The sequence below is a fragment of the Rhinoderma darwinii genome, chromosome 9 (genome assembly GCF_050947455.1).
Source record: "Rhinoderma darwinii isolate aRhiDar2 chromosome 9, aRhiDar2.hap1, whole genome shotgun sequence".
Taxonomy (NCBI): Eukaryota; Metazoa; Chordata; class Amphibia; order Anura; family Rhinodermatidae; genus Rhinoderma; species Rhinoderma darwinii.
The window spans coordinates 63,562,730-63,582,297 of NC_134695.1; the positions used below are offsets into that span (position 1 = coordinate 63,562,730).

The following is a 19,568-nucleotide window of genomic DNA, read 5'->3' on the forward strand; positions in this document are numbered from 1 at the left end:
AAGGGGTTGCCTAGTTAAGAAAAATAGCGGTGGCACTGCAGGAAAATTGAACACTTACTGCCAGGTTCCCCTACAGATTACAGATGAATGCTGTAACTGGGGGACACTTTGTGATCAGCTTATTGCCAAGGTACCTTTTTAACAAATAGGGATTGTCCGAAGTGGAAAACCTCTTTAATTAATATCCCTCAATGTCTTAAGTAACCTCATTCCCTCCCTTCTCTATAGAATTTAAAAAACATTCATTCAAAAGTGTTGGCAACGTGGTATAATTTTATTGAGTCCAAAAAGAACATTATTTTGTCTGCAATCAGAGCCACAATCTTAGTGCAATATATTTATTTCTTACAGTAATTTGGTTGCCATACAATAGTATTGAGGATTTGGAAAAAGTGCAATTACAGTAGCTTGAATTTTTCAAATTTGTTCTTTATCATCGGAATTAAAAGCACATAAAATACAGCAACATTAACAATGTGAACACAGGCTGTAACACAAACCAGAGAAACAGACGCACTTTAAAGAAACATTTTGTTGTGGGGGGAGGGACACCTGTGCCAAGTGTCGGCTCTGATATGGTTTAATCCAAATTAAAAGTTTATGTACTGCAGATTTCCCAAAACTTAATTTAATGAAACAAGTTATCACAGGGAGGAGTAAAAAACAAAAACGAGAAAAAATAAATTAAAAAACACCCCCCCTGTGATGTAGTTAATCAACAGTCACACCTAGTCATTTGTATAATAATATAACAAAATAACCCAAGGAGAATCACAGAATTTCTCCGTCACTGGCAGCTGTGCAAGTTTTACACAATTTACAAGATAAAACTAGTATTTTTTTTTTTTGTAAAATTTTGGTGTTGTATACACAGAAATTACATAAACTAGATATGTCAAGAAAAGAAGTCTCTTAAATTACACTATTTAACAAAATTTTCTAAGCCTAGACTCCCCCAGCGACTGCTCGTGTGGATTCGTGATCTAATTTTTTTGCCTGTACGATTTCCTGGTACAGTAGATGAGCGAGTAGTGGGTCGTGGTCACTGTTGGCTGCTGTGTAACCGGAGCAGGGCTTAAACCTTGCCAAACCGACAGCCATACACTAAGTATTTATGGCAACTTTTTAAAATGTTGTAAATTTTTTTTAATAGCAAATATGGACGATCACTTTACGCCCCATACATCCTTCCATTAGACACCATGTAAAAATAGACTATATATTTAGCTCTTTAAAATGTTCATCGTGTTTCTAGTAAATACATATTTGTGTTAGGTACCTGAAGAAAAAAACAAAAAACATAAGCAAAAAAAAAATAAATTACACATCCATTCTAGGATCTTCACTGTTCGAAAATTGACCCATCACTGACACACAATGAAGCAGACCTTTTATGTGCTGGGCTAATGTATGGCCTTTACATTCACTGGAAACCCTGAGGCACAGAGTGAACGGATAGGCTCAGCCAAATGTAAAGTCAGTCCTACCATGAAGCTGACCCTTAAAGGGGTTGTACAGGATTAAAAAAAAAACATGGCTGAGCCATACCCGTCCACAAGTTGTATCCTTTATTGCAGCCGGTGAATGGAACTAAGCTGCAATACTACACAAAACCTGTGGCAGGTGTGGCACTGTTTTGGAAGAAGGCAGCTATGTTTTTCAAATCCTGAACAACCCCGTTAAGTATTGGATCAGCCAACAAAATGGCAGAAACAACGTCAGGTACCTTGGTGAGATCACCGGTGTCTAACTGGAAGTAGCTTAAAAAAATGTCTGCTTTGTCTGTGTGTAGGTGATGAATTTAACTCAATGGGAAGGCAAATGTTTAGATCTCAAGGTCTTCCATAGTCATCTCTTACCACAGTGACTACTTTTAACGCAAGCAACCAACAATAACTGGCACGTCATAGAGAGGTAATACCATATTCATTCAATACAAAAAAAAAGCATGGCCTTTCTGATTTATATCTTCTGATATTATCACCAAGTGGAAGACAATGATGGCTGCAAAACCATTTCTATACTTTGTAACAAGGTTGAGAAGTTCCACTATGTAACGAATGACTGCAGAAAATAAAAAACGTGGGCTTTTGGGTTGATTTATTTTTGAAGGTACAGTCTTGCCCCAGCTGAAAAACACCAGAAATAGTCTCAAGTAAAACACCCTTTTGCTTGTTTTTTTGTATTTTTTTTTTTTTACTTTATTACAATGATAAATTTCAACTTTGATACAAATTAGAACCTGCAAAATAATACCACGTAAGATCTACAACCCCTTCCAGTCTCAGAGTGGCCTGGGGGGAGGGGGTCGCCCAGCCAAAAAACTGCAGAGGCCTCTCTGACGCTGAACAGGGTACATGACTTGTTTCCATTAGGGGTTTCAGTTAATTTCTTCTCTATGTATTCAGTAACTGCTGCATTATCCGTACCCACTTCTGAAGAAAGATTCATTCTTCTGTGAAGAAGTTCTATAAAGGTAGAAAATACAACTCAGCTCAGCTGGTTCAGATGCATTCAAATGAGGCTGATTTTTTCTTTATTTTTTTAAAAAGGTTGAACTAATGTTTTTTGTTTCCAAATAATTATTCCACAGAAATAGTATTATTAAATCACAAAAGTTTTTTTTTTCCCATTTTTCTTTCTACAATTTAAAGTGGCACAAAGGCTTGCCAGTAGACCAGCCACTTATCTTAAAATATTGTGCTTATAAATTATCTGTACAGCTATTTAAACTTGCAGTAAAGAAAGATATTAGGATTTTTCTTAAGTATTTGTAAGGGCCCGTTAAGAAATTTTTTACTGTCGGGAAAGAAAAAAGTAGAGGCAACACAAGGTACTTCTATCTATCCAAGAGTTGCTTTAACGCTCGTTCTATGTTCATCCGATGCCCTACTCTTGTCACCCCGAGATCTATCAAATCTTCTTTCTGAAGGCTTGGTAGGTGGGTTCCGTCAATTTCATTGTCCATAAACATCTCCTTGTGTTCTCCAAGGTGTAGACTTTCCAGCCAGTCGGCAACATCTTGTTTAGTCCACATGTGGACAGGCTTTGCTGAAAAAGGCTTATTGGAAATTGGCTGTTGTAAAATTGATGGGGAGGGGGACCTGCTTCTTCCCATGTTCATCCCAAAAAGATCCCCTGTAGGGGGCGGAGTTGGCAGAATAAAGACATCAGACATGGAGGCGGGTGGAGCCGATAGAGGACCAGGTTTGATATCTCTAATAATCTCGGCAGGAGATACCACAGGGCTTGGAGCTCGTCTCATCCCGGAAATCCTACCATCAAAGTCGGGTGTCCTGTTCTGCAGAGTAATTGGCTGGTTTGCTCCAGGACGGACAGTGAAAGTGACTGTGGTATTTCTGTTACCTGAGACAGTACTCAATGCATCGGTGCCCCTGCAGAGAGAGAGAGAGAGAAGATATTGAGGACATTAGCAAACTACTCATTGCATGACTTGGATGATGCAATAGAGAAAGGTCTAATATATTCTAACCTTCAACGGGACCCATTCAATTATATAGTAGTGCAGTTTCACATGGTAGTAATACAGTTGCAACACCCAGGCTTCCAACTCTTCTACTGAACCAAACCTAGATCTCCATTGGTTAGAACCACGAGGAGTCTTGCAGCTGTATTACTGGCATCTGAAAGTGTCCTTACACCTCTAGATCAGTGATGTCATGTGGTTTTCTAATTAAGTGATTCCCATTAATATTGATTGTACTGTACACATTTTCCCATTGGTTAGTATTACAATATAATTGTAATTTTACCCAGTAGGGGCCACCTCCATCCACCTGTTAGCCGCATATTTATAGTGAAGCGAGTTTCCACCTTTTAACACCATGTAGTTCTTAGATGTAATATTCTGCGCAGATTAACTTCCAAATATATGTTTATAGTGGTCAGAGTTTTCTTTTTGTGATACAGAGCTCCAAATCCCCTGCATAGAGTGAAATGATAAACACCTGCCTACCTGCAGTCACCACTAGAGGGAGCTAAGAAGCTAGCTGCATACAGTCTATACAATGAACTCAATAACAACACAGTAAGCAGTGAGATCCCTCTAGTGGTGGCTGCAGGCAGCCAGAATTATTTAGCTCTATGTCTATGCAGAGCCCTGACTGTTATAGAGATATTCATAAAGTTATCAATACAGAATTTTGGACCAATCTAGATTTTTAAAAAAAAAGTGTTCAAGGGTGTACATTCACTTTAGCAAATATATAGACAGGATACTATCATCAGGGGGTGGGGGCCTGATAAGCCAGAGGAGTTCACCATGTGCACGATCCTAACGGGGGGGGGGGGGGGGGGAGGGGGGGAGAGAGCGTGAGATGTTTTAGTGAATGAGTAAAGACAAAAAATACTGTGCAACAAACACATCTCTACATCTTAGTAGAACCATTTCTGTTATCTAACATCAGAACCAAGGTAAACACTTTTGGGGGAGGTTTTCATCAGAACAAGAGAAAAGTGAGGGAGCCGCCCAGAGCGAACAATCCGATTGCAGCTCTAATAGGTAAATTAGCAAAAAAATAATGCTGTAACCTGATTGGTTATTATGAGCAATGCTGCTGCTTTTCCCTAACACTTGTTTTAATAAATCTTCCCAATTAAGACTGTGAAAAAGTTATTTTCCAGTTTAACACTTTGTACAATGTTGGGAAAAAAATATCCTTTAGCTGGAAATTGTCAACGAAACTGCTGTTGACGGATCTTTAACTCATATTATATGTCTCTATTTAGCACTATAAACGCATGATGGTGTCCTGCTGTGAATGGACAATGGGTCTAACTAGTTAAAAAATCCTGTTCATACCCCTGCAGACTTTTGTATTGACACGTGAATATCCAATGCAAGTGTTAGGCATTCCTATCCTATCAATCAATCAATCTATATGAATACTTTTATGTGTTATCGAGCTATGCTGTCCTAGTAAATGTCACCATTATCAGCCTGCTTGTTGACAGTTTTTCAGTAGCAACAATAGATTTGAAAAAAAACCTCAATAAAAAAAGCAACCAAAACTCTCCTGACATGTCTTTTTTAGTAAAAACTTGAAATCCCCTTTAAAAAAAAGAATTCGGGCAGATATCTTAGAATTCTGCGTTGTGCCGTTCCTCTGTTATTCTTCCTAGAATTGTATTAATAAATTGACAACTGGGTGTTACCATTCCGCTTGTGAAAGGGGCGTGTTCTTCACAGACTCACTCTGTTGGCACTGATTGGTCAGCATCAGTTTGTATAGGGACACAAACCCCCAAATGGTAACATCTAGATGTCAATTTAGTCTAATTTCTAGGAGGAATAACAGAGGAATGGAACAACGTAGCATATTTAGAAAAAATGTTACAGCATTGCTATTTCATGGGGAATATAAGAATTTACTAAAACAGACATGTCAGGAGAGGTGACAGGGACACTTTAATGAAGATATATCCCATATATACTAGATGCTATATTTGCTCACTGTTAATGACTTCAGCCCACAACTTGTGTTAGGAGTGATATGTCCAGGATTTTTTTTAGAAGGCTGTAAAGCATTTCTTAATCTTTCATTAGGTCAATTCATGTTACAGAGAGCTTCAGTAATCCTCCATGTATAGCAGTGATTATGAAGACATAACTGCCCGGCAGAGAGCTCTTAGACCCGTGTCCTGGAATTCTTCATAGTGAATAATTCATGCCACGCTTTACTACAGTATTATAAGTGGTACATTATTAATAGAGCCCTGTACATCCCCGCAGACACCGGTGTCACTCTGACTGATCATCAGCCTCTCTCAATCTCTATCAGATCGGCTAAAATTTCAAACATAGTAGTGAGAATATTTACAGGACAGTAACTGGGGCAGTAATCTAGAAAGGGCCAAAATTAGATTTTAATCTAGAGTTATCGAAACACACAAGGAAAAAATAAATAAAAAAATCAACCAGTATTATTATTCCAGAATTACCCATTTGGATCCACTCTTGTGTTTGCCACAAAAAAAATGCATATAGAAAGTAGTGCAAAATTTAGAGGGTAGAGTACAGAAGAGAAAAATGTGCCAATACACTGTCCAGTTTTATCATGTCAGTTGCAAAAACCAACATTAATCCATCACTTAGTCTCACAACTAAGGGGTCCTGAGGACAGGGAGAAGTTAAATGTCTTATTTATGATTATTGTTTTCTATATATAAAAAATTTACATTTTGCTTGTATTCTTCTGAATAACCACAAGGTGTAGATATAGCACTATGACAATCTGTCAGACATCACCCAGTATAATTGACGGATGATCATTCTACATCATTCCTGGGGAGGGACTGTTCTCATATCTATTGTGCTGTTACTGACAGAAGAGCAACTAAACTAATAAGGGGCATGGTGAGTCATAAGGGGGTTTTACACAGGACAATTATCGGGCAGACAAGTGTTCATATAACGCTCGTTGCCGATAATTGCCCTGTGTAAAAAGTGCAGCGATCGGTAGAGGAACGAGCTAACGCTCGATCATCTGCTGGTCGTATAGTTTTATAAAAAGTTAAATATTATCGTTGTCGGCAGCGCATCCCCCTGTGTAAACAGACGCGCTGTCGACATGGTAATAATGTATGGGGACGAGCGATCGGAGTAACGACCGCTCGTCCCCATCCATAGCTCTGTGTGACAGGAGCAAATGAGCGCCGATCAACGATTTCTCATTAAGCGGCCGGTGCAGCGATCGCCGACTATCGGCCAGTGTAAAAGGGCCTTTACTTATGAGGAAAGATTAAAACAATTAAACCTATTTAGCATTGAAAAGAGACGACTAAGGGGGGACATGATTAATTTATATAAATATATGAATGGCCCACACAAGAAATATATTGAAAACCACTTCCATGTAAAAAAAACTAAAAAGACAAGGGGGCGCTCTTCGTCTAGAGAAAAAAAGGTTCAATGTCCAGAGACAAGTCTTTACTGTGAATCTGTGGAATTGCCGACCGCAGGAGCCGTCACAGCGGGGACAGTAGATGGGTTTAAAATAGGCTTAGATAATTTCCTAGAACGAAAAAATATCAGCTCCCATGTGTACAATTTGTGTTTCATCCCTTTCCTTTTCCTCATCCCTTGATTGAACTTGACATGTGTCTTTTTTCAGCCGTACTATGTAACTCCTTTTTCATCAGCTGTAAAGACTCTGGATTATTACAGCAACTTTTGTATTTATACATTTACTCCAAAGTAAAAGATTTGTTTCTTTGTATGATACAAATAGGAATTGTCCCCTAGACTCATTGCTTCCAGGGGAGAAGACTGCCCCTCACAGAGGTGGCCCCCATACAGGATGCATGCAATGAATGCACTGGCTGTTCAGATCTATAGGGCCCCATTGAACCGACAGATGCCAAGATACGTGGGGCCGGTATACATCAATATACCTTTTTATTTAACTGGAATAGCATTGACGAGTGCACTATTTTTTACATAGGCATCCAGTAAAGGAAGCTGAATCAAGCGGTATACGTATTTTCATATAATGAAAGCCTATAGGAAATGTAATCCACTGTATGCCTATACAGTAGCATACGTTGGAGGTATAATTTGGAAAAGCCTTATTAACCCCTTCCCCCTGCATGCATTCTGGTCCTTAATGACCAAGCAATTTTTTGGGTTTTTCCATCGTCGAATTCAAAGAGCTACAACTTTTTTATTTTTCCGCCCATATAGCTGTATGAGGATTAGTTTTTTTGCGAGATGAGTTGTATTTTTAAATAGCACCATTTTGGGGTACATATTTTTTTTATTAACTTATATTAATCTTTTATACTTAGCTTTACAATGACAGGCACTAATGCTTCGGTATACCAACCGGCACCCATTATCTACATGAATAGTTGAGTGACTTTGTATATACATCACAATACTTGTACTTATACTGATTTACTTCTTGTATTATAGTTCTTTGATATATTCACAAATCTTTATGGTTGTCAAGGGAAGCAGTCAGTAAGCTTGTAGTCAGTCACGCCTCTAACAGGTTAGATGAGCTCTTGTAATGCTGGGGTGGTAGTTAGTATTTCCAACATCAGATTACTGTATATTACCTGATTTAAAGATTACACTTTCCAAAGCTGGACTTCACTCAACCAAAGCAGCAAAATGTAAACTAGAAATGGGGTTAGACGTATCTATAGATCTTGGAACAAAGGTTACATGGGTCTGATCGCAGAGGTCACTCTTCTGTCCCTTGTGGACCCTTCTGCAGCTGTCACTATTTGCTTCATATTTTATCACCGTGTTTTCATGCTAATAAATTAACCATAATAATTTTCCGGAGAAGGTACTAAACTCTCAGGTATCATCAGCGCCTCCAGCTCAGAAAAGGTTGCTCAAAGTTTAATGTAAATGATGTGGAGCGTCACAAGTCTATAGAGAAGCTTCCCTGGAGAGGACAGACAGCCTCAGTACAAATGTTGTTTTTGAAGTTCTTTATTTTAGTTTTCAATATTTTTTTAGGCAATGAATGAATTTACATTTCAAAAACTGGAGAAGACATTTTGAAATCTCTCTGTTTCTGAAGCTGTTGACGGCAGTGAGTTTACAACGGCTCAGCGAGGGATGTCTCCACACATGCCTCATATTTAGGTTTATATTGGTAAATAGGTTGGTGGCCTTTTTATAAATAGAAGTATGTCAGCAAATTAGGTAGTAATCCAATGGGGTAACCTTAGACAACCAACAGCAACAAACTAGTCTATACATACTGCCATAAAGACATCACTAATATGCTGGGATTCCATTCTCGGTTCATAAAGTATCCAGAACTGTTGCCCTGTCCAGACTACATAGAAAAATTAGAAATGCTACCTGTATAGCGGTGAGCCAATGCACTAGGCAACAGGATGATGTCCAAGAGGTTTATGGAAGACATCTAGACTGTTGCATTCAGATTTGGGTCTGCTTCACACATTACAAGGCAGCGTCTGTATTATGGTTGCAATGCCCAGATGCCCCACAGATCTACTTAACTACCAGAAAACTCTGATGTCCTGCGTTTGTTCAGTAGAAAACTCAAGAGGTCCTAACTGGCCTTAGGTAGTTTTTTTTAAAAAGCGTGAAAACAATTAGCTGTGCGTATGTGTGGATAAAGGGTGCATTCTCTTACTCATTCATGAAGTAGAATTGGCCCAGTCTAGGGGGCATAGCTTAAGGGCTATGTAAACCATTAAACACAGTTTTACTATTAAAGAAAAAAAAGAAAATGTATTATGTTGTATTAAGCAACTTTGTAATTGTTTTTTATTTTAAAAAAAAATGTTTTTACTTTTTCAGATACAGCTTCTATATATCCTGGATACTTAGAAGCTGTATTTTGCGCTCAGAGCCGAATCCGTCAGGTCAGCGGGACGGACTGCTTCGGTGACTGCTGGTCCTGCGTATCAGATCCAGCTGTTATTGATCACAATTTAGTTCATAACTTAGATGTCATCGATAACAGGTGGATCCGGTGTCAGGATCCTGCTGTCAATGAAGCCACGACTCCTGATGACCTGATGGATTCGCCCTGAGTGCAAGATACAGCCTATATGTATCGAGGATCTACAGAAGCTGTATCTGAACAAGTCAAAAATGTTTTTTAATGAAAACCAATTACAAAGTTGCTTAACCCCTTAATGACCGGGCCATTTTGCACGTTAATGACCAAGGATTATTTATTGTTTTTTCACGGTCGCATTCCAAGAGTCGTAACTTTTTTTTTATTCCGTCGACATAGCTGTATAAGGGCTTGTTTTTTGCGGGATGAGTTGTATTTTGTAATTGTACAATTTTTAGATGCTTATAACATATTGATTAACTTTTATTAATATTTTAGGAGAGAATTGAAAATAAGCAGCTATTCCAGCATTGATTTTCACATTATAAATTTACGCCGTTTACTATGCAGCGTAAATAACATGTTATGCTACGGGTCAGCACGATTACGGGGATACCAAATATGTAAAGGTTTTATATGTTTTCCGACGTTTGCACAATAAAAACCCTTTTAGAAAAAAATTACTTGTTTTTGCATCGCCGCGTTCCAAGAGCCGTCATTTTTTTATTTTTCCGTCGATGTGGCCGTACGTGGGCTTGATTTTTGCGGGGCAATGTGTCATTTTCATTAGTACTATTTTGGGGTACATAGGACTTATAGATTAATTTTTATTTTATTTTTTATGGGGGGAATGGGAGAAAAGAGAGAATTTTGCCGTTGTTTTTTGCGTTTTCTTTGGACGCCATTCATCCGGCGGTTTAATTAATATGTTCATTTTATTGGTCAATTTGTTACGATCGCGGGGATACCATATATGTGTATGTGTTATTTGTTTTGACCGTTTTACTAAATAAAACCACTTTTTGGGCCAAAAAAGTAGTTTTATTTCACTTTGACTGTAATTTTTATTTTATTTTTTTCACAAACTTTATTTAACTGTTTTACATTTTTTTTTTTAGTCCCACCAGGGGACTTCACTATGCGATGTGCCGATCGCATATATAATGCTTTGGTATACTTCGTATACCAAAGCATTATTGCCTGTCAGTGTAAAACTGACAGGCAACCTGTTAGGTCATGCCTCTGGCATCGCCTAACAGGCAGATGCTGAAGACAGACCTGGGGGTCTTTGTTAGACCCCCGGCTGTCATGGAAACCCGACGGCGACCCGCGATTTGTTTGCGGGGGCGCCGATCGGGTGACAGAGGGAGCTCCCCCCTCTGTCAAACACATTATATGCCGCTGTCACTATTGACAGCGGCATTTGATGGGTTAAACTGCCGGAATCGGCGAGCGCTTCGATTCCGGCAGTTGCAGCAGGAGCCAGGCTGTGTAGAACAGCCGTGCTCCTGCCGCTGATCGCGTGGGTAAACTGTCAGTACCCGCGCGATCACAGGACGGATATATCCGTCCTTCGGCGTTAAGGAGTTAAAACACCTTAATACATTTTTTTAAATTATTATAATAAAACAAAGGTGTTCAGAAGATTCACATAGCCTTTAAAGCTCCAGGCCCAGGTGAAAAAAATTATTCAGAACAGAAATTGGTTGATTATGGAATTGCCACCAATTTTAGATAGCCTTAGGTATATTGGTATACAACAGCTTGATATCTTCTGCTCTCCTTGTTCTATTTCACCCTCAATAATACAAACACTAATTTCATACCCATATATGCATAGGATCAACCCCGGTAGTAAGAATAATACATGAAAAGCATCTATTGTACCTTGTGCTGAGACTTGCTGTTTTCATTCCAGTTGGTGAATCTAATCCTTCCCCTGGCTTTGTGGCCTTTTCTCTGTTCATTTGTTGCAAAATGGAATTTAATTCACTAATAACATTGGCTTTGGGACTTGGCATGATTAGGCTTTTTACCTCTGGGGCATCACCCCATAACTTAGAGGTCCTTAGTTGCCCAGCTTTGGATATACTGGGCTGCATCCCTAGCGGGGGAGGAGGTGGAGCAGGAGGAGGGATAACAAAAGTGTCCATGTTTTCTTCCAGGACAGCGTCCTTATAAAGTGCATTGCTTTTGTTGATTATGGGCTTCACTTTTGGCTTTGGAGGTACTGGGGGTTTATCCACTAGAAACGCCTGCCCATCTGCATAGACTGTACATGTGTCCAAATTTTCGCCACCCTCTGAGGATAAGGTAGATATGCTGGAGACGGTGGAAATAGTGCTTGTCGTCTCTAAGTGGTGGTCACTGCCACTGCGGCTGTCCACCTCCTCGATCCCAGAGTCTGTGACATTATCAAAACTTTCTGGGTGTTGCATGTACGAGGCAGGCAGGCAGTTCGACAGAGCCCCAGGCTTTCTACTTTCTAAAGAATTAGAGGCAACATTGGGATTAAATAAAGGAGGGAGGAGCGTGCCATTTTTCCTTTGCATCAACAAGTCTGCCAGAGTAGCTGGTGGCATTGCAGAGACATCCTCTGGAATATCAAAACTGTTGGCAAATTCAAGAGGAGGCGGCAGTGGCTCAGTGAAGATAAAGTCCTCATCTACATCTATTGAGGCAAAAGGTGGAGGAGGGATGCGGAATGGGAGGATGACTGGTTCATCCACCGAGCATACAGATACAATGGCTTTGTTAAGGGGAGCTGGCGAGCTGGCAATACTTGTTTTGGGTAACGCATTTTCTACATTATCATTAGGTACTGTTGCTGGAGTTGTTGTAGTTGGATTCTCTGGAGAGGCCTCTATTTCTACGTCCCCACTGTCAATAAGTAGATCTGCTTTGGTGGTGTCTACTGTATGTACCATGAGTAATCCTGCGGTTTTCTGCTGTGAAGTGTCCATAATGTTGATCAGCATATTCTTTTTCTCTTCGTGACGTTTTTCGTCCTTTGCCGTTTCTGAGTCGTGTTTATTTTCAGTCTCCTGCCTTTTTAGGACCCCTCGTTGATTTTGCCTACTGGTACTACCAGCTGTAGCGGGAAATGAACTTTCTGCATTAGGGCGAAGCTTTGTATCAATGAAAAGAGGCTGGTTGAGATCAGACTTGTCAGTTTCCGTAAGGCTAGGAATGGGTTGACCTTGTTCTTTCATAGCTCTGTCTCTAGCTGCTAATGCCAATGCCAGCGGTGAGTTCGGATCTAGTAACTTCCCTGTAACTGGATGCATGTAATTTCCAGAAACATTAATCCCTTTAGTTGTGTTGTTCTCATGTCCTTTTGCCTTTCCTAATCGAACATGGTTTGCATCCCCGTTGTTACCGAATGCATTAGCCGTTCTGTTTAAGATCAACGAGGTTGGACCTACAAATTGCTTAAAGCTCTCCTCATTACAGAACATTCCCTCATCAATGGACTTGGAGTGTCGTAACCGAGGACTGGGTGTTGGTCCTACATGTTCATCTCCCAGGTCTGTAGACAAGAAAGCAGGAGAGTTCCGTCTGGCCTCTAACCTTTTCTCTCTGTCCCTTACTGCTCCAGCAATGGCTGCAGCAAATGGACCACTTACGTTGAGGGAGTCATCTGGCTTCAGCTGTCCTTGCTGCTCTGAGGTTTGAAGGTCCGTTTCCATGCTACTTCCCTGGCTGCTCTTTCCACTGCTGCTAGTTGAAGGTTCTTTGATGATGATGGTTGGGATGGGAATGGAACAAGTTTTTTCTGGGCTATCTTCCACATTAGACTGTTTTACAAGCATACCCTTTCGCCTAGCAGGTTTAGCCGGCACGAATACAGCTTTATTTCCAAACTTTCCAACTTCTGAGTAAGGGTTTTCAGGCAACTGGCCTCTCTTATTTACAAAGTTCTGCTGGGATGACATTTTAGAATTATAAAGATCTTCGGAGTCTAATGAAAACCTATCTGTCTCGCGCCTGTAATACATGCCCTTGTCTCTCATTAATGTTCCCATGTTATCGGATCGCACTGCCGGTAGAGGAGACTTTGCAACTGTATTCTGGTTGAACGTAGGCTTGATGGTTCCGTAACCTCTTGGAGATGGAGACTTGGGTGAATTAAATGGTGAGGGTGAAGGAGGAGGCGGTGATGGAGGTAAAGTTGCTGGAGGGGGTGGAATATCTTCCGATGCATCAGGCATGGATAAGCTTCTTGTAAACTTTAACATTGGAGGTGCCAAAAATTGCCTTTCTTCTTCAGTTATACCTGTAGAACACAAAGATCCAAGTATAAGATAATTATAATATATTTCTCCTAACAGACATAAACACAAATAGCCACAAATTGAGTTAAAATAAGACATAAGGTTAAAGGCTATAGACACCGTTGCAAGATTTTTTTTATTCTTCCATTGCAAAAAAGAAAATTAAGCACTTTGCAAACAGTCTTGTTACCTACTGTTTTGTGCATACAGCTCTAATGCAGACCTATGCGTCTCCATTGCTACAGACTACAACCCTATCGAATGTACATTACCAAGAAGTAGGGGAGAGTTGGAAAGGAGTATGACTGCGGGATTAGACTACACATGGTTTGTTTGTAGACTGTAACCATGTCGATTTGGATGGAAGCTGTATACACAAAACGGTAGCATATATTTGTATTTGCAAAGTTGCTATTTTTTTTATACAAAACTTGCAAAGGTGGACATATCCTTTAAGGACTAAGGTGGTGTTTTTTGTTTTTTTTTGTAGCAGAATTGCCACTCTAGGACTGTATGTATGTATTTATGTATGTATGTATGTATGTATGTATGTATGTATGTATGTATGTATGTATGTATGTATGTATGTATGTATGTATGTATGTATGTATATTATATATATATATATATATACATACATACACACACACACACACATATATATATTCTACTAAAGAACTCAGGAACCACCCAAACATCTGTAATCTCAATGCTAGATTGCTCTCATCTTTACCATTATGTATCGGACCAATGGGCAGAAGACTAATTGAACCATATATTTGCTAGTTACCTCCAAATGACAAAATTACCCCACATTTATCTTCACGTATGAGGCATTTGCTGTATGCAGTTGTATATAACCCTTTATATGTTCTGCCCTGTATCCAGACAGTAGATCTGTGTTGTAGGGAATAGAAATACATTTTCTCGAGATACAAGCATTAATCCTCATGTATTACAACTGGTGGAGACCAAATGTATTTCCTCTGCAGGTTAGAATATTAAAGCGATGATCTGATTGGTTGGCATGAATACTTTTTCTTGACTACAGTATTTTTTTTAATGTTATTTATTGATGTTTTGCACAATTGTAAAAGATTTGAGAATATCAGGATGGGTATACAATCAAATAATGATGGTATAAAACAGAAAATTAACACTCCCTACTACCCCGGCTAAACCTGTTTTTAGTACATGAGGCCCATGTAAAATTTGAAGGGCAACTTGTCTGATAAATTGAGTCATATCAATGTGGAACATCAATAAAGTATACATGGAGACATTTGGTCTCGCACAACCTTAAGGTTTCCCTATGAGATTATTGTAACCTCAATATTTCCCTAGAAGATTACTATAACCTCAGACTTTTGCTTCAACTCCCGTGTGACCAGATCTCTCTGTAGCCCTTGCCTTACGGTCATTTTCTAATTGAAGCATACATACATTGATTAGAGATGTTTAGTCTATACTAGTCACAGTGACAATGAAGACCTCAAAATTAGGAGCAGTATTAAGTAGCAACACCACATTGAGCTGAAAAAAAGGAATGAAATGTTGTATTTTATAAATCAAGAGAACAAAATCTTTAATCAACGTGAAAAACCATGGCTATAAAGAACATTTGTCATCCATTTTCCATTGACAAAGGTTCTGTTTCAAGTACTAGAAGTTTTGGTTCAACTTTTCAGTAGTCAGTACAAGTTCTATGTCCCTGACCATTTAGGCTGGGGCTATACAGAGACTTTTTGTAGAACAAATTTGAGTATTTGAGTATTGAGTAACAGCTACAGTCCACAGGAGATCGCTGGGTTGTAACTCAAATTATTCTTGAGGACTACAGCTGTGGCTTGTGCCACCTCTGGGACCCGGCCCCCTGAACCCCGTTCTACTGCTATGTGTTGTAGCTGAAAAGTGTGATTTTCAACCATGAATTACTGAAACAGGGTAGCTCGCATGCTACGCCGTTTCCGTAACTACCATTCATATGGGACTTATGGAAACAACGTAGCTCAGCGAGCAACGTTGTTTCCGTAATTCATGGTCGGGAATCACACTTTTCAGCTGCAACACATAGCAGTAGAACTGGGTGTAGGGGGCCCCGTTTTAGAGATAGGTGCAGGCCCTAGAGGTGGGACCTGCATCTATCTGACATTCATGACATTTCCTGTTGATATGTCATAAATGTCTCTGATGGGAAAAGCCCTTTAATTCTGTTTTTGGGTGACTACCATTATGAAAGCTCTAAGGCCGGGTTCACATTGTGCATTTTTGTTGCATTTTTTAAATGCTGGAATGAAAAAAACATGTGCACTTTTTAATTACCCATGTTTTACAAATTGTTTCAGCTGCAAACCTATGACTAGTAAATTGAAAATCAGATTACAAAAACACTTTGTAAAAACGCACGGGCTTTTCTTTTTGGCAGTTCAAGAATGCAACATAAAACACACAATGTGAACGCAGCCTAATGGCGGACATTTTCATGTTGTCACTTTGTTAATAATTTGACATAACTAAACTCAAGGACTTTCAGGTGGAAATGCTCTTTAATATATTGTACTGAATTAGTCATTAAATAGTTTGAAAGAGGTCAATCATCACATAGTACAATGCGCACCGTCTTCTAGGATTGAAACTATTTTCAAACCATGACACTAAGTCAAAGCAAAAAATAAACACTTTTGTTGTTCACGTCTCAAAACAGACCACACAAAAGCAAGTCGGACGAAAATGGGAAATAAACACAAGAAAGACATATGAAGAAAGAAGGTCAAAAGTACAAACCCAACACACTTCTCTATTTTGCTACCAAAATTATTAGCTTTACACTTTTCTTAAAAGAGTTATCTCAATAAGACAACCCCTGTCCACTCTAGATATCCTATTAGGGAGGCACATCATAGAGGGGTGTACCCTGCTCAGGACGCCCCCTTTATTAGTCTGGCGGATTTGGCCTGACTTGCTCCATTAGCACTGCTATCAAAGGCTCTGTTTAGAGACACCGTCGGAAGTTCTGTCAGATTTGATCGCTGGGCAGGCTTCATTAGAGAACTAGGTTCACATATAGCGTAACAATTACGTCGTGGAACTGGCCTAAAAATCTGCAATGAAATCTGCATCTGTTATATATGGATTTTGTGCAGATTTGGATGTGGAAACAGTTGCGGATTTCACTTTTTGCATTGCAATAAATGAAATCCGCAGGGAACATCCGCACGATGTGGAGTTGAGAATCAGCAGAATGCCGAGAATCCGCTGCAGATTTTTAACTCTGTGAGTAAATGAGTTTTGTTAACACCCCCATTCTTTTACATTGTACTGTAATTCATTGCAGAATTTTGTTGTGGATTTGGCAACTGAAATCCTGCAACAAATACACGATGTGTGAATCCAGCCTAAGGGGTTGTCTTGTTGAGACTAACTTTTTGAGGGAGGGCAAATGTACTTCTTTCCAGCCAGGGAGGGGGGGGGGTGGTAGTCCATAGCAAAGTCAAAATGTGTCATCTAACTCAATAATGGGCCTCAATGACAATTTTTTAAGACAATGACATAACACAACTCAACAATACAATCAAAATGTAACTAACAAATATGATTGATTCTACGGGCTGTAGAGAGGTGGTGGTAATTGGGTTGTTGGTCACTTTGATATTGTAAGCAGTTTTTCTCTCAGACCGTTTATGTCAATGAGGCCCACAGTGTTATAAATATTGGGTAAGGATATGTTCACACTTGCATTGCGGCTTCTGCTCCTAACAGATCTGTCATACAACCAATACCACCACTACCCAACGGAGCCCATTAACGTACAATGGGATCCATTGGGGTTCCATCATTTTGATTGGATTGATATTCCTACTGTCACATCTGATGGAATTTGCAAAAGAGCCTCCAACGCAAATGTGCATGGAGCCCTATTCTAACTGTGTTACATACGTGGCATGGGATGTGGAAGTTGTTATCTTTCACAGGCTGTCATAGCAGCTGATACCATTTGGGGCACCTGAGAGCACATATCGTGCAGGCTGCCATTTTTGCAAATACGGTTTGTTATATAACTGAAAACACGTAAAGATGCAAAATATTACTACAGCTTATGTATACACATTCAATTATGAAGAAAAAAAAATGGACAGACTGCTTAATCTAAATAGTACCCACAAACCACAAAACTACTACCTCTGTACTTTGCAACGGTCCCAAACGAGACCACAAGAAGGAGCTTGGATTATGTAAATTTGCAAAAAAAAAGGGGAATTCTGGCACATTTTGGGGGTGCCTGGGTAGAGCGGGGGCAGGGCTACTGTCTCGTGGTTTCAGCCATACAATTGAGCCAGATTTCCAATGAAGTTGAGCAAGAGCCACATTGAAGTGCGACTCTCATGTGACTCTATTGTGCTGTGCATAAGTTGTGCACATTGGGCTACTCAAAACAACCCTGGGGGGGGGGGGAATGTTGGTTTAATGCCCCTGCAAATTAACTCCAGTAAGTGCATACAGATGTAAGCACCGCTATGTGAGGGTGATTAAAAAAAAAACAAAAAAAACACATGAGGTAATGAAACGCATTAATGGAACTTGCCAATAATAAACACTAATTACAGCCTGCAGATAAAACATCAGAACATGCAAATGAGACGGTAAGACGAGTCAGAGTATAATTGCACATCCTATAGTGTACTGTGCTACTAACCTGACAGAGTGATTCTGCTGTCTGACAAAAGGAAATCACTTGTTAATTATGCAGAAAATCATTTTCCATTTTTGCTGCCTAGTCATGTAGCATTAGATTATACAGTATTATTTCATCTTCAAACAGTGCAATTAATTTACTAACTGCATATTTCATGACAAATGGAAGGAAATCGCAAAACACTTACGAATATCTCAATACCACACACAAACACAATGACACAAGCAGGGAGAGAGTGGCACATACATCCAAGATTCGCGACATACAAACTGCAAGTCTTAAAGGGAACTTCAGACAACACCTTATTACAATAGGGCGTGTTAACTTAAAGGGGTTGTCTACTACTGGACAACTAATGACCTATCCATAGGATAGGTCATCAGTAAATGATCTGTGGGGGTCCGATACCCGGACACCGCAAGATTAAGCCGCTCCGGCTGCCTCAGAGCACCGGATGTACATGCCGGAAACAGATGGCTCCAGCCACTTAATAGCGGCCCGAGCTGCAGTACTGCAGTTCTGCTCCTATTCAGAGCTGCAGCCAACTGCTTCCGGTTTCATACATCGCGTAATGGACCATAACATCCGGTGCCCGGAGACAGCCGGAGCAGCTTAACGGTTTAGCGGTGCAGGGCCTGGGTGTCGACCCATACTGATGACCCATCCGTGTTCAGTAGTGGACAACCACTTTAATATGGGGTTATTCCTAAGATCGTTTCTTGACTCTGAAGGACAGCCGGTAACCTCTAAATGCAATGGATGCCCATTAATCTCAATGAGCGGCTGTAAAGCCTCACAGCTATAGGGGAAATTGGCATATGAACACTGGTATTGCGGTTAGCAAATGCCATCTGTTGGCTCACTGCTATGAGACCCTTGTGGTTAGAAAATCTCCAGGGCACCTACAGTCAGAACTAGGGACAGCTCCTTTAAAATGATATAAATAGGTGCTTTGTGGCTCATGTAATATTGCTATTAATAATGTGCTTGGATCTGTACTGAGGGTTTGCCCTGAGCGGGCCAAAAAAGCACCACTGCTACATAAGAAAACACCAGTATTATAAATGGCGCATGGTAGTTGGAGGGACCGATTACATATTTTAAACTGGGGCCCTAGAGCTTAAAGTTATGCCACTGATATGTACTAATCACTACTAGGTTTATGGTGTCTCCAAAAAAAAAATAATTTTATAAGGCTGCCTTCTCACAGCCCTATATTTGGACCAGGTAGATCCATTTTGTCAAAAACAG

At 39.9% G+C, this 19,568-nt stretch overlaps 1 protein-coding gene across 7 annotated transcripts in view; it reads right to left on the reverse strand.

The window, feature by feature from the left end:
• Positions 1 to 322: 322 nt before the first annotated feature.
• SHANK2 (SH3 and multiple ankyrin repeat domains 2) overlaps positions 323 to 19,568 on the reverse strand; it is a 474,104-nt gene continuing 454,858 nt past the window's right edge. For 5 of the 7 annotated variants that reach the window (XM_075837982.1, XM_075837988.1, XM_075837986.1 and 2 more), the window contains 3 exons: positions 18,318 to 18,338; positions 11,238 to 13,626; positions 323 to 3,395 (listed from right to left, as the gene is read on the reverse strand). In XM_075837982.1, the coding sequence (XP_075694097.1) occupies positions 2,840 to 3,395; positions 11,238 to 13,626; positions 18,318 to 18,338 (2,966 nt within the window). In that variant the 3' untranslated portion in view covers positions 323 to 2,839. The remainder of the gene's footprint in view (positions 3,396 to 11,237; positions 13,627 to 18,317; positions 18,339 to 19,568) is intronic. The other 2 variants (XM_075837984.1, XM_075837983.1) reach the window with 1 other exon arrangement.